The 26,095-nt window shown below is 47.2% G+C and overlaps 1 protein-coding gene and 1 long non-coding RNA gene across 15 annotated transcripts; both read left to right on the forward strand.

The window, feature by feature from the left end:
• The first annotated feature begins 6,478 nt into the window (after positions 1–6,478).
• nradd (neurotrophin receptor associated death domain) lies at positions 6,479–25,949 on the forward strand. Its single transcript, XM_052504516.1, has 6 exons — positions 6,479–7,046; positions 18,521–18,653; positions 18,786–19,151; positions 23,703–23,946; positions 24,187–24,329; positions 24,579–25,949. The coding sequence occupies exons 1-6, from the start codon at positions 7,005–7,007 to the stop codon at positions 24,899–24,901; spliced, it is 1,251 nt and encodes a 416-aa protein (XP_052360476.1). The 5' UTR covers positions 6,479–7,004; the 3' UTR covers positions 24,902–25,949.
• LOC127920435 (uncharacterized) lies at positions 9,042–9,891 on the forward strand. 14 transcript variants are annotated; one of them, XR_008106266.1, is made up of 4 exons: positions 9,042–9,183; positions 9,244–9,481; positions 9,598–9,735; positions 9,778–9,891. It is a non-coding gene; the product is annotated as an uncharacterized LOC127920435 (long non-coding RNA). The 14 variants fall into 14 exon arrangements; XR_008106261.1 differs by having other exon boundaries at positions 9,244–9,447; positions 9,530–9,735; XR_008106259.1 differs by having other exon boundaries at positions 9,244–9,447.
• Positions 25,950–26,095: the final 146 nt, after the last annotated feature.

Here is a 26,095-nt window from a genome sequence, read left to right on the forward strand (position 1 = left end):
ATCCTCCCTCCCTCCTCCCTCCCTGTGTCTTCATCCTCTCCCCCTCCCTCCCTCCCTCCCTGTGTCTTCATCCTCTCCCTCCCTCCCTCCCTCCCTGTGTCTTCATCCTCTCCCTCCCTCCCTCCCTGTGTCTTCATCCTCTCCCTCCCCCTCCCTCCCTCCCTGTGTCTTCAACTCTCCCTCCCTCCCTCCCTCCCTCCCTGTGTCTTCATCCTCTCCCTCCCTCCCTCCCTCCCTCCCTCCCTCCCTGTGTCTTCATCCTCTCCCTCCCTCCCTCCCTCCCTCCCTGTGTCTTCATCCTCTTGATGTTGATCTCCTCCCTCCCTCCCTCCCTCCCTGTGTCTTCATCCTCTCCCTCCCTCCCTCCCTCCCTGTCTTCATCCTCTCCCTCCCCCTCCCTGTGTCTTCATCCTCTCCCTCCCTCCTGTGTCTTCATCCTCCCTCCCTCCCTGTGTCTTCATCCTCTCCCTCCCTCCCTCCCTCCCCCTGTGTCTTCATCCTCTCCCTCCCTCCCTCCCTCCCTCCCTCTCCCTCTAACCCTCCCTCCCTCCCTCCCTCCCTCCCTGTGTCTCCCTCCCTCATCCCTCCCTCCCTCCCCCTCCCTCCCTCCCTCCCTGTGTCTTCATCCTTCCCTCCCTCCCTCCCTGTGTCTTCATCTCTCCCTCCCTCCCTCCCTGTGTCTTCATCCCCTCCCTCCCTCCCTCCCTCCCTCCCTGTCCCTCCCTCCCTCCCTCCTCCCTCCCTCCCTCCCTGTGTCTTCATCTCCCTCCCTCCCTCCCTCCCTCCCTCCCTCCCTCCCTCCCTCCCTCCCTCCCTCCCTGTGTCTTCATGTTCTCCCTCCCTCCCTGTGTCTTCATCCTCTCCCTCCCTCCCTCCCTCCCTCCCTCCCTCCCTGTGTCTTCTCCCTCCCTCCGTCTTCTTGGCTGTCGGACAGACAGACCAGGGTTTTAATTATGTCCTTTACACTGAGCTGCTATTTCTCACCCTGGTATGATGACCACGGCCTGACCACTGACCTCCACCCCAGCCACTGGACAATATGAGGATGCTGATGGTCTGGAGAACCTAGTCATCTCTGACAAACGTCTATGTTCAAAAAGAAGCCCTTTTCCCTACATAGTGCACTACTTTTGACCAGAGTCCTATGGGCCCATCACCACATTGTGATGGGGTGCCATTTGGGACTCAGCCCTAGTAATCACTGACTGTAGCCTATTGTTGTCGCAAGGATTTAGTCCCGAAAATGTACGATAAACTCACTTTTTGTGAAGTAAACCGTTTAGAAAATGTATAAAGTAGTGGTGTTTATTTGTTATGTATACTGTAACTGTACTCTGACTATACCAAACATTAGGAACACCTTCCTAATGTATATTCTTTGTCTTGCCCATTCATCCTCTGAATGGCACACACACAATCCATGTCTCAATTGTCCTAATGTTTAAAAATCCTTCTTTAACCCGTCTCCTCCACTTCATCTACACTGATTGAAGTGGATTTAACTTGTAACCTCAATAAGGGATCATATCTTTCACCTGGATTCACCTGGTCAGTCTGTCATGGAAAGAGCAGGTGTTCTTAATGTTTTGTATACTCAGTAGAATCCATACAGTATTTCACTGCAAAGAGTCATTTTAGAAAAACATTTTTACAAGGCTGGTTGGAAAACAGATCTGAGCCTGAGAGAACGAACCACCAGAATAAACCAGTGTCAACTTGAACTGTCAGCTAGGATAGGGTAAGTAAGGGTAAGTAATCCTTCTCACCCCCCAAAAAAGATTTAGATGCAAGTGGCTGTTCCACTGGATGCCATAAGGTGTATGCACCAATTTGTAAGTCGCTCTGGATAAGAGCGTCTGCTAAATGACTTAAATGTAAATGTAAATGTAAGCAGCTCACAGATGTTGTACTGGTCTTTATTGATCTAACACTTGATGTTGTACTGGTCTTTGTTGAACTAACACTAGATGTTGTACTGGTCTTTGTTGAACTAACACTAGATGTTGTACTGGTCTTTGTTGAACTAACACTTGATGTTGTACTGGTCTTTATTGATCTAACACTTGATGTTGTACTGGTCTTTATTGATCTAACACTTGATGTTGTACTGGTCTTTGCTGAACTAACACTTGATGTTGTACTGGTCTTTGCTGAACTAACACTAGATGTTGTACTGGTCTTTATTGATCTAACACTTGATGTTGTACTGGTCTTTGTTGAACTAACACTTGATGTTGTACTGGTCTTTGTTGAACTAACACTAGATGTTGTACTGGTCTTTGTTGAACTAACACTTGATGTTGTACTGGTCTTTGTTGAACTAACACTAGATGTTGTACTGGTCTTTGTTGAACTAACACTTGATGTTGTACTGGTCTTTGTTGAACTAACACTAGATGTTGTACTGGTCTTTGTTGAACTAACACTTGATGTTGTACTGGTCTTTATTGATCTAACACTTGATGTTGTACTGGTCTTTATTGATCTAACACTTGATGTTGTACTGGTCTTTGTTGAACTAACACTTGATGTTGTACTGGTCTTTGTTGAACTAACACTTGATGTTGTACTGGTCTTTATTGATCTAACACTTGATGTTGTACTGGTCTTTGTTGAACTAACACTTGATGTTGTACTGGTCTTTGTTGAACTAACACTTGATGTTGTACTGGTCTTTGTTGAACTAACACTTGATGTTGTACTGGTCTTTGTTGAACTAACACTAGATGTTGTACTGGTCTTTGTTGAACTAACACTTGATGTTGTACTGGTCTTTGTTGAACTAACACTTGATGTTGTACTGGTCTTTGTTGAACTAACACTAGATGTTGTACTGGTCTTTGTTGAACTAACACTAGATGTTGTACTGGTCTTTGTTGAACTAACACTAGATGTTGTACTGGTCTTTGTTGAACTAACACTTGATGTTGTACTGGTCTTTGTTGAACTAACACTAGATGTTGTACTGGTCTTTGTTGAACTAACACTAGATGTTGTACTGGTCTTTGTTGAACTAACACTTGATGTTGTACTGGTCTTTGTTGAACTAACACTAGATGTTGTACTGGTCTTTGTTGAACTAACACTTGATGTTGTACTGGTCTTTGTTGAACTAACACTAGATGTTGTACTGGTCTTTGTTGAACTAACACTCGATAGCTGCTTTATTGACTGTTGTGTTTTTATCGTACCAAACGTTTGTTTGTTTGTTTGTTTACATTCCCCTCAGTTGAGTCACACTGTTAATCTTTGTTGGCATGTTCCTCTTGCAGTGAGAGAGTCTGATGTGCAGCGTTTTGGCCCCGAGATCTTCAAGTGGTCGAGTCACTTTCAAAGCCTATAGTTATTTTTCCTAGTGGTTACTTATATTTATATCTGTGGCTAATATTCTCCCCCGCCAGTCTTTTATTAACATGAATAACACTAATATTAGCCTATAGTTTTAGTAAATACACTACATGACCAAAATCATGGGCATTAATATGCAGTTGGTCCCCCTCTTTGCTGCTATAACAGCCTCCACTCTTCTGGGAAGGCATTCCACTAGATGTTGGAACATTGCTGCGGGGACTTACTTCCATTCAGCCACAAGAGCATCAGTGAGGTCGGACACTGATGTTGGGCGATTTGGCCTGGCTCGCAATCTGTGTTCCAATTCATCCCAAAGGTGTTCAATGGGGTTGAGGTCAGGGCTCTGTGCAGGCCAGTCAAGTTCTTCCACACCAATCTAAATAAATAATTTCTGTATGAACCAAGCTTTGTGCTAGTTGGCATTGTCATGCTGAAACTGGAAAGGGCCTTCTCCAAACTGTTGCCAGAAAGTTGGAAGCACAGAATCCTCTAGAATGTCACTGTATGCTGTAGCGTTAAGATTTCCCTTCACTGGTACTAAGGGGCCAAGTCCGAACCATGAAAAACTGCCCCAGATATTTATTCCTCCTCCACCAAACTTGACAGTTGGCACTATGCATTCGGGTAGGTAGCGTTCTGGCATCCGCCAAACCCAGTTTCGTCCGTCGGACTGCCAGATGGTGAAGCATGATTCATCACTCCATGTAATGCGTTTCCACTGCTCCAGGGTCCAATGGCAGTGAGCTTTACACCACTCCAGACCACGTTTGACATTGTGCATGGTGATCTTAGGCTTGTGTGCGGCTGCTCGGCCATGGAAACCCATTTCATGAAACTCCCGACTAACAGTTATTGCGCTGATGTGGCTTACAAAGGCAGTTTGGAACTCTGTAGTGAGTGTTGCAACTGAGGACAGACGATTTTTACGCGCTACGTCCTTCAGCACTCAGCTATCCCGTTCTATTAGCTTGTGTGGCCTACCGTTTTGTTTGCGGCTGAGCCGTTGTTGCTCGTAGACGTTTCCACTTCACAATAACAGCACTTGGGGCGGCAGGTAGCCTAGTGGTTAGAGCGTTGGACTTGCAACCGAAAGGTTGCAAGATCGAATCCCTGAGTTGACAAGGTATAAATCTGTTGTTCTGCCCCTGAACAAGGCAGTTAACCCACTGTTCCTAGGCCATCATTGAAAATAAGAATTTGTTCTTAACTGACTTGCCTAGTTAGATAAAGGTTTAAAAAACAACTTAAAATAACAGCACTTATAGTTGACCGGGGCAGCTCTAACGGGGCAGAATAACAGCACGTACAGTTGCCTGGGGCAGCTCTAACGGGGCAGAATAACAGCACTTACAGTTGCCTGGGGCAGCTCTAACAGGGCAGAATAACATCACTTACAGTTGCCTGGGGCAGCTCTAACAGGGCAGAATAACAGCACTTACAGTTGCCTGGGGAAGCTCTAAACAGGGCAGAATAACAGCACTTACAGTTGACCAGGGCAGCTCTAAACAGGGCAGAATAACAGCACTTACAGTTGACCGAGGCAGCTCTAACAGGGCAGAAATGTGATGAACTGACTTGTTGGAAAGGTGGGCATCCTATGACGGTGCCACATTTGAAAGTCACTGAGCTCTTCCGTAAAGCCATTCTACTGCCAGTGTTTGTTTATGGAGATTGCATGGCCCTGTGCTCAATGTTATTCACCTGTCAGCAACGGGTGTGGCTGAAATATCCGAAGCCACTAATTTGAAGGAGAGTCCACATACTTTGTATACATAGTGTAGGTACATGCTTATAAAAGTATATGTTGTATACAAATGATATTGGATAATTAGGATGTCAATGTATAATATAACCTAGCACTTGTAAAACCAGTATGTAGGCTAAGCTCTACTGTAGTAGCATGTTGAAGGACAATCACTGATATTTAGCTTAGGCCTAAATAATGTCTGGGCTATTTAATAGGCCTATTAGTTACAATCGGAGGTCATCCATTTTATGGGCGTGACCCAGGCATGCAGAAAGTAGCAGCTTTTCAAGTTCATGTTAGATCTTTTAAATGATACAAAAGGATTTCTAAGACAAACATTGGGTGAATGACACACCTTGTAAATAGTTAAGAAGGCACCGCATGGGGTCCTGGGACTTCAGAGGGGGACAAATGGAGACGTCTCTCAGACACAATAGCAGTACCACTTCAAAGACTGTCTGGCTGCTGGAGAGAGAGAGACAGAAGAGAAGAGACAGCCAGGATAGAACAATCAACAGAGAAGGTCACTGATATGTTACAACTCTGGTCGGCTACTGTCGGGAATGTCCCAATGGCACCTTATTCCCTATCTAGTGCACTACATTTGAGCAGTGCACTATATAGGGAATATGGTGCCATTTGGGAAATAACAATAGGCTACTGTGTGAGACTACTTTCTAGGCTACTAAAATTAAGAAGTACCTGAAATGAGTTATGTATAGAGGCAGCTGGTCCAAAAAACTAAAATATAGAGGCTATACCATATACCTTCCCTGAATATTTGAACACTGTTTAAATAATGTCTGGGCTATTACATGTATATTTTAGTCATTAGCAGAAGCTGTTATCCAAAGCGACTTGCAAATAGTACATTAATTAAATAGCCCTGACATTATTTAGGACTAAGCGAAATATCTGTGTTTGTGCTTCAATAGTCTATTTAACCTACTTACCGGTATTACAACTGCTAGGTTACAATATTCTACATTGATATCTTAATTATCCTATATAATTTATATACAACATATATCATTTTATAAGCATGTGCTTATTTACATATATACTATAATAAAAAAGAGTGTGACGGAGAATATTAGCCACAAAATAGTAATTTCTGTAACCCCCCTGAAGAAATAACCGGGGGTTTAAAAATTAAGACCGCAAAATACAGCCCGGGCTACATCAAAGTCCCAACGTCCATTATTTAAACAGATCCCTAAAGGCATCTTCCGGAATGTATCCCCTTTATTTATTACAGTGTATCAAGTTTCATCCCCATTTGAATATCACTTCAATGTGTTTATATCACTTCAATGTGTTTATTGCCGTCGCGTATCAGCCAATCACAAAGCGAGGACCCGGGCTCCAGCCGTAGAGAGCTGAAGGCGTTGAAAGTGAACCAAGCGCTTGAAGATCGAGGGGCCAAAACGCTGCGCTTCAGACTCACACTCTGCAAGAGGAACATGCCAACAAAGATTGAAGTGTGACTCAACTGTAGGGAATGTAACAAAGAAGCGGTCTACAGTAAAAGTAGATGGTGTGTAGCCTAAAGAAGATTATTTTTTACTGTTTTCCTGACGTTTCCTTTCATGGCAGTTGATTTTACTGAAGAGAAGCGGCACTCGGACTTGCTGTTGAGTTTTGGGACATTTTTTCTTCCGCCGTATGTGTAGGATACTTTGATGCAGTTTTAAAAAATGCTCTCATTTGGTCGTGTTCTTGTTACTCTCAAAGTGGTTTCTTGACAGCTGTGAAGAGTTTTTAGGAACCTAGGTGCGCTTTTTTGGCATTTACCTGGGTTACGTCTCACGGAGTAGGCTATTGAAGCCTTCTTTGGTCCCAAAGACTTTTGAAGGGGTATAGCCAACTCATTGTACGGGATTTTCCATCGGCGAAGAACTGTGACATGGATGCGCTTTGGGTCTGCACACTTTTTCTGTTCGTAAATGTAAGTGTCATGTCGCTCCTATTCCTGATATACATAGACTGTAACTCACTAATATATATATCATAGGCTACTGTACAGTAATACACGAACAGATCAATTCCCTCCCTGTTATTTTCTGCTGAGAGTGCAATGTATAGTAACGCACATTACTGTCCAACATGAGGCGAATTCATTATTTAGCCAATCTGCATAAAGTTAATGATTTTGTCTACATTGTAAACTATGTTGGCATTACGCACGCGCTACATTGTAATTACATGCATTTATTTTATTTAACCAGGTCATTTGACTGAGAACACATTCTCATTTACTGCAGCGACCTGGGGAATAGTTACAGGGGGGAGGAGGGGGGTGGTGAATGAGCCAATTGGAAGCTGGCAATGATTAGATGCCTTGCGTCTTGGTTGTGTTACATTGTAATCTAGCCTACTTCTCACTCTACATTGACAATGTTCTGTATAGCTACAGAATGTGACATATTGTCATTATCTACAACTCTCCTGCTTTTACTCAGAGATAAACTCTGTCTTTTCTGATCTTAGTTTATCTTCCTTACCAATTGATAAGAGGCTTTAGGCTGTATTATAAGTGTGTGTCATTTAAACGTTCATGCAGGAAGTTAAAGTGACAGATTTGATTTGTACAGATCAAAGTGTCAAAATAATCAGTTCCACAGCTGGAGAAGATGACACTGTGACACTCCATCTCCTTTCAAGTCCAACAGAGCCGAGGGCCTGTAGAGGAGAGGAGAGGAGAGGCAGCATGTCTTGTCATGTTCCCAGGGCCTAACCCTTTCTTCAAGATCAAAGCGCTGGAGATAAAACTCCCATCAGATCTTCATTCACTCTGCAGTCATGTGACCCCGGAAAGATATTTATCTGTTTAACGAGGGGATAATAACAACAAAAGTTCATTTTAAATGGAAAACAACGTTTCGTTTCCCCAAAACACACCTTTGTTTCTATCACAGAGGTTTGTTTGGAAATTTAAAAAACATTTTTTTGGGGTGAACTTCTCCAATTAGTTTTCGCTGCTTAATATTAATGTTTGTTCAAACCTCAATGTATTAAAGATCATTATACTTGTCGTTGAATCACACCGGCCCACTAATGTTAGTGGTTTGATTGTCCAAGGTTCTCTGTTACATGACCAAACTGTATTACAATTCATAGATAGTGCCATAGTACTTCCTTGCGGCAATTCCTGGTAGAAATGCGTCATGAGTAAAACTATCGCTGCGGTCTGGATATCCGGAGCAAAGAAATGATCATTTCTCTCAGTCTGTGGCGAGAGAAGGGCGACCCTGTTTGTAACAGAACAGTAAATGTAATTTCCATGTTGACGCTAAGCAGTTTTCTGATTGGTTTCCACTTGAACTCGCGACCGCCGCTTTGCTTTCCCACAGCGACATCTTTGAGACAGTAATATATAATAATAATAATACAGACAGTAAGACAGTAAGTCAGCATATTGAGAACTTTAATAACAAATTGCAGACAGACAAGCAGGCTTACAGTGGCAGGACTATTGGTATCCAGTCGTTTGTCATGCTGTTAGGAGGAGATGGAAAGCTCAGCATATTCCCTGACTGGAACAAAACATGGTTAACAACAAAAAAGTTCCAGATTCCAAACGTTGACTTTTTAAAGATGACCTGCTACTGCTGATGACAGTAATGTGCAGATTAAAATCATGGACCAATCAGACAGGCAAGCAGATCTAGCTCCACCCTCCCGTCCCTCTGCCTTAGTGTGTCTGTCCCAAAATGGCACCCTATTGCGTATATAGTTCACTGCCTCCCAAATGGCACCCTATTCCCTATATTGTGCACTACTTTTGACCAGGGCCGATAGATCCACATTTTGACCAGACTTGCCCAGATAATGAGTCATGGAGGCAATTATGTGCATCCCAAATAGCACCCTATTCCCTATATAGTGCACTACATGACCTCTATCTACATCTCCTGTTCTTCTGTCTGCTGGACGTCTCAGGGTGGAGGTGGTGACACCACGCTGCTGTCCTCAGGGTGGAGGTGGTGACACCACGCTGCTGTCCTCAGGGTGGAGGTGGTGACACCACGCTGCTGTCCTCAGGGTGGAGGTGGTGACACCACGCTGCTGTCCTCAGGGTGGAGGTGGTGACACCACGCTGCTGTCCTCAGGGTGGAGGTGGTGACACCACGCTGCTGGTGGAGGTGGTGACACCACGCTGCTGTCCTCAGGGTGGAGGTGGTGACACCACGCTGCTGTCCTCAGGGTGGAGGTGGTGACACCACGCTGCTGTCCTCAGGGTGGAGGTGGTGACACCACGCTGCTGTCCTCAGGGTGGAGGTGGTGACACCACGCTGCTGTCCTCAGGGTGGAGGTGGTGACACCACGCTGCTGTCCTCAGGGTGGAGGTGGTGACACCACGCTGCTGTCCTCAGGGTGGAGGTGGTGACACCATGCTGCTGTCCCCAGGGTGTGAGGGTCAGGGTGGAGGTGGTGACACCACGCTGCTGTCCTCAGGGTGGAGGTGGTCACACCACGCTGCTGTCCTCAGGGTGGAGGTGGTGACACCATGCTGCTGTCCCCAGGGTGTGAGGGTCAGGGTGGAGGTGGTGACACCATGCTGCTGTCCCCAGGGTGTGAGGGTCAGGGTGGAGGTGGTGACACCACACTGCTAACCCCAGGGTGTGAGGGTGGAGGTGGTGACACCACGCTGTTGACCCCAGGGTGTGAGGGTGTAGGTGGTGACACCATGCTGCTGTCCCCAGGGTGTGAGGGTCAGGGTGGAGGTGGTGACACCACGCTGTTGACCCCAGGGTGTGAGGGTCAGGGTCAGGGTGGAGGGAGAGCCCTGCCTCCTGGGGCTCCGCACCCTTTCATGTGCTCATCACTCTCACGTGGAAACTCCATGCTGCTGCAGACAAGGAGTCAAATATCATGTCAAATGGGATTGCATTGCAAAAAGACCAAAGGGCAGCTTTAGGGAGTGTGTGTGCATGCTCACGACTGAGTGACTGCACGCTTCTGTGTGTACGTGCGCTTCTGTGTGTACATGTGCTTCTGTGTGTATTCACACTTTTGTGTGTGTGTGTGTTGACGGAGTGACCGTGACAGCCGTGGAGTTCATAGCCCCTTTTGAAAGTAGATAGGGCTCCATGGAGGTCTCCTCTCACCAGGGAATCAAGTCCTCTACTACTGAAGTGGAGAGAGCAACTGCGGCCCCTCAACTCTCTCCAGTGGCCCTGGAGTAGACAGATCAGGTCTGTCTGTTCTCTTTTCTCATGGTCCTTGAGCCAAGGAGGTGTCGACTGTGTAGGCTGCTTGGCTCTGTATGTAAGCAAGTCCGGAGCTACCACATAACAGTCTGAAAATGGTTTATATAAGCTAGCATATAACAGAACAGTACACAATGATTATAATATAGTTAATCAAAATTCTAACAAGTCAGCACTTTCTTGGAACAAGATCCCACCCTGATGTCATATGCAAATCGTCTCACTTTTCATGTTGACTTTCTCACCTGCCTGTTCCTGTTCAGTAGGCGAGTACGGAGACCTTTTACACAAGTCACACAGTCCCTCTGAGGTCCATAAATCAGAGCTCTGTTAGTCCCAGTCCTGATTACTGTGGTCATTAAGCCCCGGGCAGGGTGGATGTTTATACACACACTACACACACACACACACACACACACACACACACACACACACACACACACACACACTCCGCCCCATGAACTGGTGCACGGAGGGGAATATTTAACTCTATATTTGGTCAGCACAAGAGGAAATGCCAATGGGTCTGGCTCTGCAGAGCAAAGTAGAGCTGGAGTGGACCCTGTCTGGACTTTCTCGTGTGTGTGTGTGTAGTGTGTTGTGCGCGTGTGTAGTGTGTGTGTGTGTGTGTAGTGTGTGTGTGTGTGTGGTTGCCAGTTTCTGGTCTACAGCACGCTGAAGCAGCAGTTGGAGACACTACCAGACAGCATCGCTGCAACAAAACATTTATAATCCAGTGGATGGGTAATTGTATGTCTGGGGTACAGAGATGAGGTAGTCAATCAAAAATCAGGTTAAACACTATTATTGCACACAGAGTGAGTCCATTCTACTTATTATGTGACTTGTTAAGCAAATGTTTACTTCTGAACTTATTTAGGCTTGCCATAACAAAGGGGTTGAATACTTAATGACTCAAGACATTATGGGGTCTTTTGTTTAGGCGAGTTACACAAAATCTGAATTGAATCCATTTTAAATTCAGGCTGTAAAGCAACAAAATGTGGGAAAAGTCAAGAGGTGTGAATCCTTTGTGAAGGTGCTGTACGTTCCCAGTTTAGAATGATACCAGTAGACAATGTACACCAGATTTTGTACATGCCTTTTAAGTGCTGAAATATAAAATAGTTTAGTGCAAATCCAACCCTTGTATTTGAGGTGCAGGATGACATTTGTTTTAGATGACAGTTAGGCTACAGGAGGTGAACATTACAGGTAATATTCAAGATGCTGTGAAGACGAGCTGTAAACATGTTGTGAAAACCAGCGTGCTGTAAACATTCTGAAATGTTTTGTCACCCGTGCTTGTTTTGTTGAACTGTTGTCGTCCTCACTGTTGCTCCTACGGCACTAATCTGGTGAGCACCTTTTGGAGCTCCGCCCAAGCAGGTCATTGGATTGGTTTGACATGTTGTGAGGTGTCACTGATTCCGGGTTCTGACCCCTCTTTAGCTGATTTCTGCCATGGAACTTCCCCGGGAAGCCTGGTTCACAACAAGGCTTGTGCATTCCAATTGGAACCCTACAGGATTCTGATCAAAACAAGTGCACCGAGTAGGGAATAGGGTGTATTTGGGACATAAGCTAAATACACAGCCGTTGAAAGAGACTTCTCACACAACTCACTGTGATGGGCCATTCTCACATTTACATTTTCTGTCATTTAGCAGAGACTAATCCAGAGGGATTTACAGTCAGTAGTTATTTAGCAGAGACTCTAATCCGGAGTGATTTACAGTCAGTGGTTATTTAGCAGAGACTCTAATCCAGAGTGATTTACAGTCAGTAGTTATTTAGCAGAGACTCTAATCCAGAGGGATTTACAGTCAGTAGTTATTTAGCAGAGACTCTAATCCAGAGTAATTTACAGTCAGTCGTTATTTAGCAGACACTCTAATCCAGAGTGATTTACAGTCAGTAGTTATTTAGCAGACACTCTAATCCAGAGGGATTTACAGTCAGTAGTTATTTAGCAGAGACTCTAATCCAGAGTGATTTACAGTCAGTCGTTATTTAGCAGACACTCTAATCCAGAGTGATTTACTGTCAGTAGTTATTTAGCAGAGACTCTAATCCAGAGTGATTTACAGTCAGTAGTTATTTAGCAGAGACTCGAATCCAGAGTGATTTACAGTCAGTAGTTATTTAGCAGAGACTCTAATCCAGAGTGATTTACAGTCAGTAGTTATTTAGCAGAGACTCTAATCCAGAGTGATTTACAGTCAGTAGTTATTTAGCAGAGACTCTAATCCAGAGTGATTTACAGTCAGTAGTTATTTAGCAGAGACTCTAATCCAGAGTGATTTACAGTCAGTAGTTATTTAGCAGAGACTCTAATCCAGAGTGATTTACTGTCAGTAGTTATTTAGCAGAGACTCTAATCCAGAGTGATTTACAGTCAGTAGTTATTTAGCAGAGACTAATCCAGAGTGATTTACAGTCAGTAGTTATTTAGCAGAGGCTAATCCAGAGTGATTTACAGTCAGTAGTTATTTAGCAGAGACTCTAATCCAGAGTGATTTACAGTCAGTAGTTATTTAGCAGAGACTAATCCAGAGTGATTTACTGTCAGTAGTTATTTAGCAGAGACTCTAATCCAGAGTGATTTACAGTCAGTAGTTATTTAGCAGAGACTCTAATCCAGAGTGATTTACAGTCAGTAGTTATTTAGCAGAGACTCTAATCCAGAGTGATTTACAGTCAGTAGTTATTTAGCAGACACTCTAATCCAGAGGGATTTACAGTCAGTAGTTATTTAGCAGACTCTAATCCAGAGTGATTTACAGTCAGTGGTTATTTAGCAGAGACTCTAATCCAGAGTGATTTACAGTCAGTGGTTATTTAGCAGAGACTCTAATCCAGAGTGATTTACAGTCAGTAGTTATTTAGCAGAGACTCTAATCCAGAGTGATTTACAGTCAGTGGTTATTTAGCAGAGACTCTAATCCAGAGGGATTTACAGTCAGTAGTTATTTAGCAGACTCTAATCCGGAGTGATTTACAGTCAGTAGTTATTTAGCAGACTCTAATGCAGAGTGATTTACAGTCAGTGGTTATTTAGCAGAGACTCTAATCCAGAGGGATTTACAGTCAGTAGTTATTTAGCAGACTCTAATCCGGAGTGATTTACAGTCAGTAGTTATTTAGCAGACTCTAATGCAGAGGGATTTACAGTCAGTAGTTATTTAGCAGACTCTAATCCAGAGTGATTTACAGTCAGTGGTTATTTAGCAGAGACTCTAATCCAGAGTGATTTACAGTCAGTGGTTATTTAGCAGAGACTCTAATCCAGAGTGATTTACAGTCAGTGGTTATTTAGCAGAGACTCTAATCCAGAGTGATTTACAGTCAGTAGTTATTTAGCAGAGACTCTAATCCAGAGTGATTTACAGTCAGTGGTTATTTAGCAGACACTCTAATCCAGAGGGATTTACAGTCAGTAGTTATTTAGCAGAGACTCTAATCCAGAGTGATTTACAGTCAGTGGTTATTTAGCAGACTCTAATCCAGAGTGATTTACAGTCAGTGGTTATTTAGCAGAGACTCTAATCCAGAGTGATTTACAGTCAGTGGTTATTTAGCAGACTCTAATCCAGAGTGATTTACAGTCAGTAGTTATTTAGCAGACTCTAATCCAGAGTGATTTACAGTCAGTGGTTATTTAGCAGACTCTAATCCAGAGTGATTTACAGTCAGTAGTTATTTAGCAGACTCTAATCCAGAGTGATTTACAGTCAGTAGTTATTTAGCAGAGACTCTAATCCAGAGTGATTTACAGTCAGTAGTTATTTAGCAGAGACTCTAATCCAGAGTGATTTACAGTCAGTGGTTATTTAGCAGACACTCTAATCCAGAGGGATTTACAGTCAGTAGTTATTTAGCAGAGACTCTAATCCAGAGTGATTTACAGTCAGTGGTTATTTAGCAGACTCTAATCCAGAGTGATTTACAGTCAGTGGTTATTTAGCAGACTCTAATGCAGAGTGATTTACAGTCAGTGGTTATTTAGCAGAGACTCTAATCCAGAGTGATTTACAGTCTGTAGTTATTTAGCAGAGACTCTAATCCAGAGTGATTTACAGTCAGTAGTTATTTAGCAGACTCTAATGCAGAGTGATTTACAGTCAGTAGTTATTTAGCAGAGACTCTAATCCAGAGTGATTTACAGTCAGTGGTTATTTAGCAGACTCTAATCCAGAGTGATTTACAGTCAGTGGTTATTTAGCAGACTCTAATCCAGAGTGATTTACAGTCAGTGGTTATTTAGCAGACTCTAATGCAGAGTGATTTACAGTCAGTGGTTATTTAGCAGAGACTCTAATCCAGAGTGATTTACAGTCAGTGGTTATTTAGCAGAGACTCTAATCCAGAGTGATTTACAGTCAGTAGTTATTTAGCAGAGACTCTAATCCAGAGTGATTTACAGTCAGTAGTTATTTAGCAGACTCTAATGCAGAGTGATTTACAGTCAGTAGTTATTTAGCAGACTCTAATGCAGAGTGATTAACCGACAGTGCATTCAACTAAGGTAGGTAGAACAACCACATATCACAGTGATAAGACAACCACAGCTCACTGTAGAAGCGCATGTGATCGCTGAGATGAATACCTGTTGAAACTGAGCTCCCATCACCCTGATACTGCAGATCTGTGCTAGCGGAGGTTCACATGTTGTCTGGCTCCTCAAATAATGGTGCAATAAAACCTGTGTGCCGTTTGTCTTGGCATGAAATGTGCCCTCCTTCCCTTCAAAGCTGTGATGTTGTTCTTGGAATGAAACGTACCCTCCTTTCCTTCAAAGTTGTTCTCTTTCTAGTGGTGGAATCGTTTCAGTGCAGTTTTGTGACTGGAATGATCAAATCAAATTAAATATTATTTGTCATATTGGCCGAATACAACAGTGAAATTGCTTACTTACAAGCCCTTAAAAATAGTGCTATATTTACTAAATAAACTAAAGTAAAAATGTTTTATTAAATTAAAAGTAACACAATAAAATAACAATAACGAGGCTATATACAGGGAGTCAATGTGCAGGGGTACAAGTTAGAGGTAATTTGCACATTTGGTCCGCACATGCTCTGAGTACACATCCTGGTAATCTTTCTGGTCCCGCGGCCTTGTGAATGTTGATCTGTTTAAAGTTCTTGCTCACATCGACTACGGAGAACGTGATCAAACAGTCGTCTGGAACAGCTGGTGCTCTCATGCATGCTTAAGTGTTGCTTGCCTCGAAGCGAGCATAAAAGGCGTTTAGCTCATCTGGTAGGCTTGGGTCACTGGGCAGCTTGTGACTGGGTTTCCCTTTGTAGTCCATAATAGTTTGTATGCCCTGCCACATCCGACGAGCACCAGAGCCAGTGTAGTATTCAATCTTTGTCCTGTATTGACACTTTGCCTGTTTGATGGTTCGTCTGAGGGAATAGCGGGATTTTTTATAAGCGTCCGGATTAGTGTCCTTCTTATTGAAAGTGGCAGCTTTAGCCTTTAGCTAGGTGCAGATGTTGCCTGTAATCCATGGCTTCTGGTTGGGATATGTACGTACGGTCACTGTGGGGACGACGTCGCAGATGCACTTATTAATGAAGCCTGTAACTGAGGTGGTGTACTCCTCAATGCCATTGGATGTATCGCGGAACATATTCCAGTCTGTGCTAGTGAAACAGGCCTGTAAGTAGCGTAGCATCCACATCATCTGACCACTGGCATGGTGTGTGTGTGTGTGTGTGTGTGTGCGTTGGTTCCTGTGTGTGTTGGGCTCGTTGGAGGCTCCACATGTTGACACAAGCTGCTTCTTGGAGCAGACATCGGAGACAGCGGTTTCTCCCAAATGGCACCCTATTCCCTACGTAGTACACTACTTTTGACCAGAATTCTATTGGCCCTGGTTTAAAGTGTGTACTATAAAAGGGAATAGGGTGCCATTTGGGAGTGAGTCGGGGAGAAATCAGAGGGTTGTTTAGCTGTTAGCAGGAGGTTAGTTGTTAGACATCTGTTAGTTCCTGTCTACCCTCAGGCTCCAGGGATAATGGCTAGTGGGTCAATCAGCCCTCAACATGGGCATGTTTCAGATGCCTGACTGCTTTAGAGGAGGGCCTTGATGGGGGGAGGAGTGTGTGTGTGTGTGTGTGTTGTGTGTGTGTGTGTTGTGTGTGTGTGTGTGTGTGTGTGTGTGTGTGTGTGTGTGTGTGTGTGTGTGTGTGTGTAAATCTCTTGTTCTTAGACATAGTGAGGGGCGGTCGGGAGGGAAGGAGCGACACACACACACACACCTGCAGGGCTGGGGGGGGACATCAAAGGCCCCCTCAAAATAGACACACATGCTGGGCTGTGGGGGCTAACTGACACACCCGCCTGGGGCTACATCGGTCTCCCCTCCTCACCCTCCCTCCCTTCCTCCCACCCCTCACTGTGTCTGAGGACAAGAGACACACACACACACATTGTGACTATAATGTCATTCACACCCATGTGGAATGTGTCAATGTGGGAGGAAGCCCTTTCTACTCCTTCCTCTTCCTCATGTCTCAGTGTTTTCCTTCTCCTTTGTTTGATTCTTTCCATGGGATTAAAGGCAGTCTGATTATAGCCAGTCTGATTATAGCCAGTCTGATTATAGCCAGTCTGATTATAGCCAGTCTGATTATAGCCAGTCTGATTATAGCCAGTCTGATTAAAGCCAGTCTGATTAAAACCAGTCTGATTATAGCCAGTCTGATTATAGCCAGTCTGATTATAGCCAGTCTGATTATAGCCAGTCTGATTATAGCCAGTCTGATTATAGCCAGTCTGATTATAGCCAGTCTGATTATAGCCAGTCTGATTATAGCCAGTCTGATTATAGCCAGTCTGATTAAAGCCAGTCTGATTAAAGCCAGTCTGATTATAGCCAGTCTGATTAAAGCCAGTCTGATTTAAAGCCAGTCTGATTTATAGCCAGTCTGATTATAGCCAGTCTGATTATAGCCAGTCTGATTATAGCCAGTCTGATTATAGCCAGTCTGATTATAGCCAGTCTGATTATAGCCAGTCTGATTAAAGCCAGTCTGATTAAAACCAGTCTGATTATAGCCAGTCTGATTATAGCCAGTCTGATTATAGCCAGTCTGATTATAGCCAGTCTGATTAAAGCCAGTCTGATTATAGCCAGTCTGATTAAAGCCAGTCTGATTTAAAGCCAGTCTGATTAAAGCCAGTCTGATTAAAGCCAGTCTGATTATAGCCAGTCTGATTAAAGCCAGTCTGATTAAAGCCAGTCTGATTAAAGCCAGTCCCTCCTGCTAGGCTGCACTGGGCTCTATAAGCCCTTAGGAATGTCTGATGTATCCCTCATGTTTAACACACACTGGGGCTGCCTCCCAAAAGGCACCCTATTCCCTATAGAGTGCACTACTTTTGAGCAGAGCCCGGACGAGCCCTATAGACCCTGGTCCAATGTAGAGCCCCATATAGGGAATAGGGTGCCATCTGGGCCTCAGTCTGGCCCCTCCATTACCCGGCCGGGGCAGATAAGCGCTCTGAAAACAGATCCAGATCCAAAATATAAAGAAATACTATTTTCAATACGCCCACCTTCTCCCCATTCTTTCCATCCGATGGCGAGGCAGGCAAAGGGGTCTGTGTAATTGATTTCCTGATTTCTACACGAACATTGAGGTCTTATTTTTGAGTCTTTGGTTGCTGGAACTGGACTGGCCTTGACTGAGACCAGCCGAGAGAGACGCTTGTGCTCTTACTCCTCCAAACATAGCTTGTCACCGTAGTTTCCATCATAGTCTTGAACATGTCTATGTGTTGGCTTGTCACCGTAGTTTCCATCATAGTCTTGAACATGTCTATGTGTTGGCTTGTCACCATAGTTTCCATCATAGTATTGAACATGTCTATGTGTTGGCTTGTCACCATAGTTTCCATCATAGTCTTGAACATGTCTATGTGTTGGCTTGTCACCATAGTTTCCATCATAGTCTTGAACAGGTCTATGTGTTGGCTTGTCACCATAGTTTCCATCATAGTATTGAGCATATCTATGTGTTGGCTTGTCAACCACTTAGCACTCATCAGTTTGATCTATAAAAGAGTTCCCTCATCACTGGCATCTGCAGCACCGATAAATAAATCACTATCTATCTATCTATCTATCTATCTATCTATCTATCTATCTATCTGATAATTGATGCTAAGCTAACTGTTTTGTATCTCCTTCCAGGTTGCCCTGGGAGATGCCTGCGTTAGTGGGCAGTTCAGCCAGTCAGGGGAGTGCTGTAGCCCGTGTCCTCCAGGCCATGGGGTGGAGGTAGAGTGTGGGATGGAGGACACCAAGTGCCAGCCTTGCCCTGAGGGTGAGTCATGGAGGCAATAGGGTTGAGATGCTGTTGCTTATGCCATTCCCCCAGTAGACATACAACTATAGTACATACATACTGATAACACTGTGAGATACATTCAAATCACCTATACCTTGTATGTTCTAGGAACGTTCTCCCCATCAAACGGTCTCTCCCCGTGCCTCCCCTGTGCCCGCTGCCCGGCTGGCATCCCAGAGCTCACCTCCTGCAGCGCCACCCAGGATACCCACTGTGACTGTGACCAGCACTTCTACCTGTGGCGGGATGGGGAGAGTGTGGCAGGGCTGTGTGCCGCCTGCACCATGTGTGGACGGGGCGAGGGGGTGGTGAGGCTGTGTGGTGCCCAGGGGAACACCCAGTGCCAACCATGTCGCCCAGGAACGTTCTCAGAGGAGAAGAGTGATATCAAGCCCTGCCAGGCCTGCTCTCAGTGCTCTGACACTGAGGTGGAGATCAGAGCCTGCCAGCTCAACTCTGACACCCTCTGCATGGGTGCGTCTCTGTGTGTATGGACTTAAAGTTGACCGGGGCAGCTCTAGCAGGGCAGACAGGGGCAGCTCTAAGCAGGGCAGACAGGGGCAGCTCTAGCAGGGCAGACAGGGGCAGCTCTAGCAGGGCAGACCGGGGCAGCTCTAGCAGGGCAGACCGGGGGCAGCTCTAGCAGGGCAGACCGGGGGCAGCTCTAGCAGGGCAGACATGGGCAGCTCTAGCAGGGCAGACAGGGGCAGCTCTAGCAGGGCAGACAGGGGCAGCAGGGGCAGCTCTAGCAGGGCAGACAGGGGCAGCTCTAGCAGGGCAGACAGGGGCAGCTCTAGCAGGGCAGACAGGGGCAGCTCTAGCAGGGCAGCTCTAGCAGGGCAGCTCTAGCAGGGCAGACAGGGGCAGCTCTAGCAGGGCAGACAGGGGCAGCTCTAGCAGGGCAGACAGGGGCAGCTCTAGCAGGGCAGACAGGGGCAGCTCTAGCAGGGCAGACAGGGGCAGCTCTAGCAGGGCAGCTCTAGCAGGGCAGACAGGGGCAGCTCTAGCAGGGCAGACCAGGGGCAGCTCTAGCAGGGCAGACAGGGGCAGCTCTAGCAGGGCAGCTCTAGCAGGGCAGACAGGGGCAGCTCTAGCAGGGCAGACCAGGGGCAGCTCTAGCAGGGCAGACAGGGGCAGCTCTAGCAGGGCAGCTCTAGCAGGGCAGACAGGGGCAGCTCTAGCAGGGCAGACAGGGCAGCTCTAGCAGGGCAGACAGGGGCAGCTCTAGCAGGGCAGCTCTAGCAGGGCAGACAGGGGCAGCTCTAGCAGGGCAGACAGGGGCAGCTCTAGCAGGGCAGACAGGGGCAGCTCTAGCAGGGCAGACAGGGGCAGCTCTAGCAGGGCAGACAGGGGCAGCTCTAGCAGGGCAGAACGGGGGCAGCTCTAGCAGGGCAGACCGGGGGCAGCTCTAGCAGGGCAGACCAGGGGCAGCTCTAGCAGGGCAGACAGGGCAGCTCTAGCAGGGCAGACAGGGGCAGCTCTAGCAGGGCAGACAGGGGCAGCTCTAGCAGGGCAGACCGGGGGCAGCTCTAGCAGGGCAGACAGGGGCAGCTCTAGCAGGGCAGACAGGGGCAGCTCTAGCAGGGCAGACAAACTGGGGCAGCTCTAGCAGGGCAGACAGGGGCAGCTCTAGCAGGGCAGACAGGGGCAGCTCTGCCAGCAGGGCAGACTAGGGGCAGCTCTAGCAGGGCAGACAGGGGCAGCTCTAGCAGGGCAGACAGGGGCAGCTCCAATCAGGGCAGACAGGGGGCAGCTCTAGCAGGGCAGACAGGGGCAGCCCATGCAGGGCAGACAGGGGCAGCTCTAAGGGCAGCTCTAGCAGGGCAGACAGGGGCAGAGCAGGGCAGACAGGGGCAGCTCTAGCAGGGCAGACAGGGGCAGCTCTAGCAGGGCAGACAGGGGCAGCTCTAGCAGGGCAGCACAGCAGGGCAGACAGGGGCAGCTCTAGCAGGGAAACCAGGGGCAGCTCTCCAGCAGGGCAGACCAGGGGCAGCTCAGGGCAGACCAGGGGCAGCTCTAGCAGGGCAACGGGGGCAGCTCTAGCAGGGCAGACCGGGGGCAGCTCTAGCAGGGCAGACCAGGGGCAGCTCTAGCAGGGCAGACCGGGGGCAGCTCTAGCAGGGCAGACCAGGGGCAGCTCTAGCAGGGCAGACCAGGGGCAGCTCTAGCAGGGCAGACCAGGGGCAGCTCTAGCAGGGCAGACCGGGGGCAGCTCTAGCAGGGCAGACCAGGGGCAGCTCTAGCAGGGCAGACCAGGGGCAGCTCTAGCAGGGCAGACCAGGGGCAGCTCTAGCAGGGCAGACAGGGGCAGCTCTAGCAGGGCAGACCGGGGGCAGCTCTAGCAGGGCAGACAGGGGCAGCTCTAGCAGGGCAGACAGGGGCAGCTCTAGCAGGGCAGACAGGGGCAGCTCTAGCAGGGCAGCTCTAGCAGGGCAGACAGGGGCAGCTCTAGCAGGGCAGACCAGGGGCAGCTCTAGCAGGGCAGACAGGGGCAGCTCTAGCAGGGCAGACCGGGGGCAGCTCTAGCAGGGCAGACATTTGACAAACTGACTTATTGGAAAGATGGAATCCTATGACGGTGTCACGTTGAAAGTCACTGAGTTCTTCAGTAAGGCCATTCTACTGCCAATTTTTGTCTATGGAGTTTGCATTGCTGTGTGCTCGATTTTATACAGTTGTCAGCAACGGGTGTGGCTGAAATAGCTGAATCCAATCATTTGAAGGGGTGTCCACATACACTATATATACAAAAGTATGTTTCCCATGCCAATAAAGCCCCTGAGAGAAAGAGAAAGAGAAAGAGAAAGAGAGAGAGAGAGAGAGAGAGAGAAGACAGAAGACATGTGGCCCACACCTGTACCCACACCTAATCTGAACACTTAGCAACACTTGAGGAAACATGAGCACAGTCCAACAGAGAGAAAACACTCTTAAGTGCTGCAGTCAAATGGCTCGGAGCCGACAGCACTTAAAAAGGGCCTGACAATATAACTACCCCCACACCAGACCCCAGGGCCTTGGCACATTGGTGACCCCAACATGGTAACCCCTCACCGGCTCCAAATGACCAAGCCTTGGTCTAGTGGCCTGGATCTCCCCAGGAGTCTGGTCATCTCAACACACACAGGTCACCCCATCTGACACTGTAGATAACTTGCTTTGGCAATGTTAACACATGTTTCCCATGCCAATAAAGCCCTTGAATTGAATTGAATTGAATTGAATAGAGGTCAGGGGAGTCCCCAGTCGTGTTTGATCCTAAAACGAGCCGGCTGTAGAAGGAGTAAGGAGGGGTTTGGGGGGTGACTGAGTCAGGGGCTGTAGAAGGAGTAAGGAGGGGTTTGGGGGGTGACTGAGTCAGGGGCTGTAGAAGGAGTAAGGAGGGGTTTGGGGGTTTCAGGGGGGGGTTGGAGACTGAATCAGGGGCTGTATAAGGAGTAAGGAGGGGTTTGGGGGGTGACTGAGTCAGGGGCTGTAGAAGGAGTAAGGAGGGGTTGGGGGGACTGAGTCAGGGGCTGTAGAAGGAGTAAGGAGGGGTTTGGGGAGGGGGGTGACTGAGTCAGGGGCTGTAGAAGGAGTAAAGAGAAGGGGGGGTTGACTGAGTCAGGGTAGCTGACTGGGGGGGGCTGGTAAGGAGGAGCTGAATGGGTCAGAGGGGGCTGGTAGCTGACTGGGTCAAAGGGGGCTGGTAGCTGACTGGGTCAGAGGGGGCTGGTAGCTGACTGGGTCAGAGAGGGCTGGGAGCTGACAGGCCCTCACAGACTACTGCTGCTGGATTACATTTGGCAACAAGATCATTATTCAGATAGCTGGTAGTGTTATCAAATATGTTCACTGTTTGTGACTGTGTGTTTGCATCAACTGTAGGTATGAAAGACCCTCACATTCTATACACAGTCATTGACTTATTACAAAAATAAGGACAGGGCAGATATGTTGAGACGGGGATAAGGACAGGGCAGATATGTTGAGACGGGGATAAGGACAGGGCAGATATGTTGAGACAGGGATAAGGACAGGGCAGATATGTTGAGACAGGGATAAGGACAGGGCAGATATGTTGAGACGGGGATGAGGACAGGGCAGATATGTTGAGACGGGGATAAGGACAGGGCAGATATGTTGAGACGGGGATAAGGACAGGGCAGATATGTTGAGACGGGGATAAGGACAGGGCAGATATGTTGAGACGGGGATAAGGACAGGGTGGATATGTTGAGACGGGGATAAGGACAGGGCAGATATGTTGAGACGGGGATAAGGACAGGGCAGATATGTTGAGACGGGGATAAGGACAGGGCAGATATGTTGAGACGGGGATAAGGACAGGGCAGATATGTTGAGACGGGGATGAGGACAGGGCAGATATGTTGAGACGGGGATAAGGACAGGGCAGATATGTTGAGACGGGGATAAGGACAGGGTGGATATGTTGAGACGGGGATAAGGACAGGGCGGATATGTTGAGACGGGGATGAGGACAGGGCAGATATGTTGAGACGGGGATAAGGACAGGGCAGATATGTTGAGACGGGGATAAGGACAGGGCAGATATGTTGAGACAGGGATAAGGACAGGGCAGATATGTTGAGACAGGGATAAGGACAGGACAGATATGTTGAGACGGGGATAAGGACAGGGCAGATATGTTGAGACAGGGATAAGGACAGGGCAGATATGTTGAGACGGGGATAAGGACAGGGCAGATATGTTGAGACTGGGATAAGGACAGGGCAGATATGTTGAGACGGGGATAAGGACAGGGCAGATATGTTGAGACGGGGATAAGGACAGGGCAGATATGTTGAGACAGGGATAAGGACAGGGCAGATATGTTGAGACGGGGATAAGGACAGGGCAGATATGTTGAGACGGGGATAAGGACAGGGCAGATATGTTGAGACAGGGATAAGGACAGGGCAGATATGTTGAGACGGGGATAAGGACAGGGCAGATATGTCAAGTGGCCCCCTTCTATCCTTAGTGTTTCCTTCATGGTTCAGTGGTTCTCTCTCCAACCAACAGATAAGAAGCTCCACATCCTGTCTCGTCCCCCTGAGTCTGACGGCCCTCTAGCCGCTCCTCGCCTGCCTGGGTTAGGGTTGGTGAATGATGGAGAGGAGGCCAGCCCTGCCCCTGGAGGAGGAGCAGCCCCCAGGGCCCCCGGGTTCACCCCTCAGGATGATGGGAGCAGCAACCACATCCTGGTCTACGTATCTGTTCTGGCTGCTGTGGTGCTGGGCCTGCTGCTCTACGTCGCCTACAAGTGGTGAGTTGACAGGAGACACGCTGCCGTCTCATTGGCTGCATCCTGATTCTCCACACTTGAAGCGTTGCATTGGTGTGAGCATTGGCTGGAGGGAGTTGTTAAATGCATAACGTGGGATGGAGAATTGTTTGGAAACCTTTGGATTGCCGTGGTGTATTTCTGTTCTAGGTTGTGATGAAAATGATCCTGTTGTTGTGTTTAGTAAAGAGTGTAAACGCGTTTCCTCCCATGTCTCGTCAGCTGGATGTCGTATAAGCAGAAGCAGGCGTTGAGTAAAGCCCGCGCTGCAGAGCTGGGGACGTGTCCTGAAGGAGAAAAACTCCACAGTGACAGTGGTGTGTTCCTGGACTCACACAGCCTGCAGGATGGCCAACCAAGTAAAGGTAACAGCCAACAGCCATCTCACGACTACGCCACAATTAACCTCACTGCACTACACTGTTACTGCAGTGAGAACAGAAGCCCAAGTTAAATACATGTTCTAATCTCTCAATGTAGAGCACATTTAGCATTTATCAGACACTCTTATCCAGAACAACTTACAGACGTCTTTTCTTATTGGCTTTTCTCATCTATTATAACTGTTGAATGGACTTGTGACAATCTGTGTCTGTTGTGTATTCTACCCCCAGGTAGTAAGAGGGACAGTAAGCAGGACGGCCGTCTGTACATCAACCTGCCCCCCCACAGACAGGAGGAGGTGGAGCGTCTGCTCCAGGAGGGGAGCGGGGGCCGCAGAGGCTCCTGGAGGACCCTGGGGGCCGCGCTGGGCTACGAGCCCGAGCAGATGGACCTGTTTGGGCACGGCGAGGCCCCTGTACACACCCTCCTTTCCAACTGGGCTCAGCAGGAGGGATCCACTCTGGGGCTTCTGTGCTCGGCGCTGGCCCGCATCGAGAGGCCCGACGTAGCCGCCACCCTCACCTGCCCTGCCCAGGGGGTGTCTGTGGTCTGAGGAAGGAGCCATGGTTGGTCCCAAATGGCACCCTATTTCCTATATAGTGCACTACTGGTAAGCTAAAGGTCAAAAGTAGTGCACTATGAAGGGTGCCACAGAGCCATCCTTATGAGCCTGATAAGACTGGGTGGCATTCATTAGGGACCAAATGCAAGAAAACGGACTGACGATCTGAACTTGAACCAATAAGAAATGTTTGTTTTCCGTTGCAAAACATACTGCTGCGGTGTGTACTAATGAATACGACCCTTGTGGACATAGGAGAGGATGGATGGGGCAAACAGCCCTCCTTCTCACCCACTGGGATGGCATGGCATGCCAGGGGAGGTACTATTGACTGCCCCATAATGCCTCAGACATTTGAACTGAAGAGGACAGTGGAAGTGTTGTTGCTGGCTCGTTGAGCTGGTTCATCCTCTATTGGAAATGTACAGTATATCCACCATTCTTCCAGTATATATATATATATATTTTACCATACTTGTGTATAATCTGCCCAAGCGTTCTAGGAATGGGTATTTATTTGCAGCAATGTCAGAAGGATCCACTCTCTTTCCTGATTTGTTTTGCAGCAATGTGAGGAGGATGCACAACAGCTGACTGTAACTAACTGAACAGGCATGGGAATTAAATACTCTGTAGAATATTCTTTACATGAAATAAAGGCATTCTGTTCATATTAACAATCAGTCATGAATTTTAAGACCTTTGTAAATATTTGATCATACATTCATTGTAATATAGTGTTAGAAAGGTTTTCAAGCATGAAGGGGCAATCGCAAACCTCTTTGACTGAGGATGCATGATGACTCTCTCTCTCTCTCAGCTTCTCCATCTTAAAGACATTGGGAGGCCTCAAATCAGTGATGTACTATCAGCGTTGCTAGTCACTGCCTCTCTCCTATCATGGTTTCTGGTGTGGCTGGCTCTCCAGAACATTATCATTATGTAACAATCAATCACTTATTCTGGTCTATATTCTAATGTCATGGTGTGTGTGTTTTTCTAAGATGTCGTTTCATATAATAAATGCTTTTGAAGGTGAGTGAGTGAGAGTCAAACGGTGCTCTCTGAGCTTGTTGTGTTACATGCTCTGACAAGTACAGTGGTTTCTGTCCTACCCGAACGTAAAAGCAAGCAGCTACCTGCTCTGTGGTCGTTTATTCTGAAGATAATCAATTGCAGTCTTTG

Source organism: Oncorhynchus keta, unplaced genomic scaffold, assembly GCF_023373465.1.
Source record: "Oncorhynchus keta strain PuntledgeMale-10-30-2019 unplaced genomic scaffold, Oket_V2 Un_contig_19542_pilon_pilon, whole genome shotgun sequence".
In the NCBI taxonomy this organism is placed as follows: Eukaryota; Metazoa; Chordata; class Actinopteri; order Salmoniformes; family Salmonidae; genus Oncorhynchus; species Oncorhynchus keta.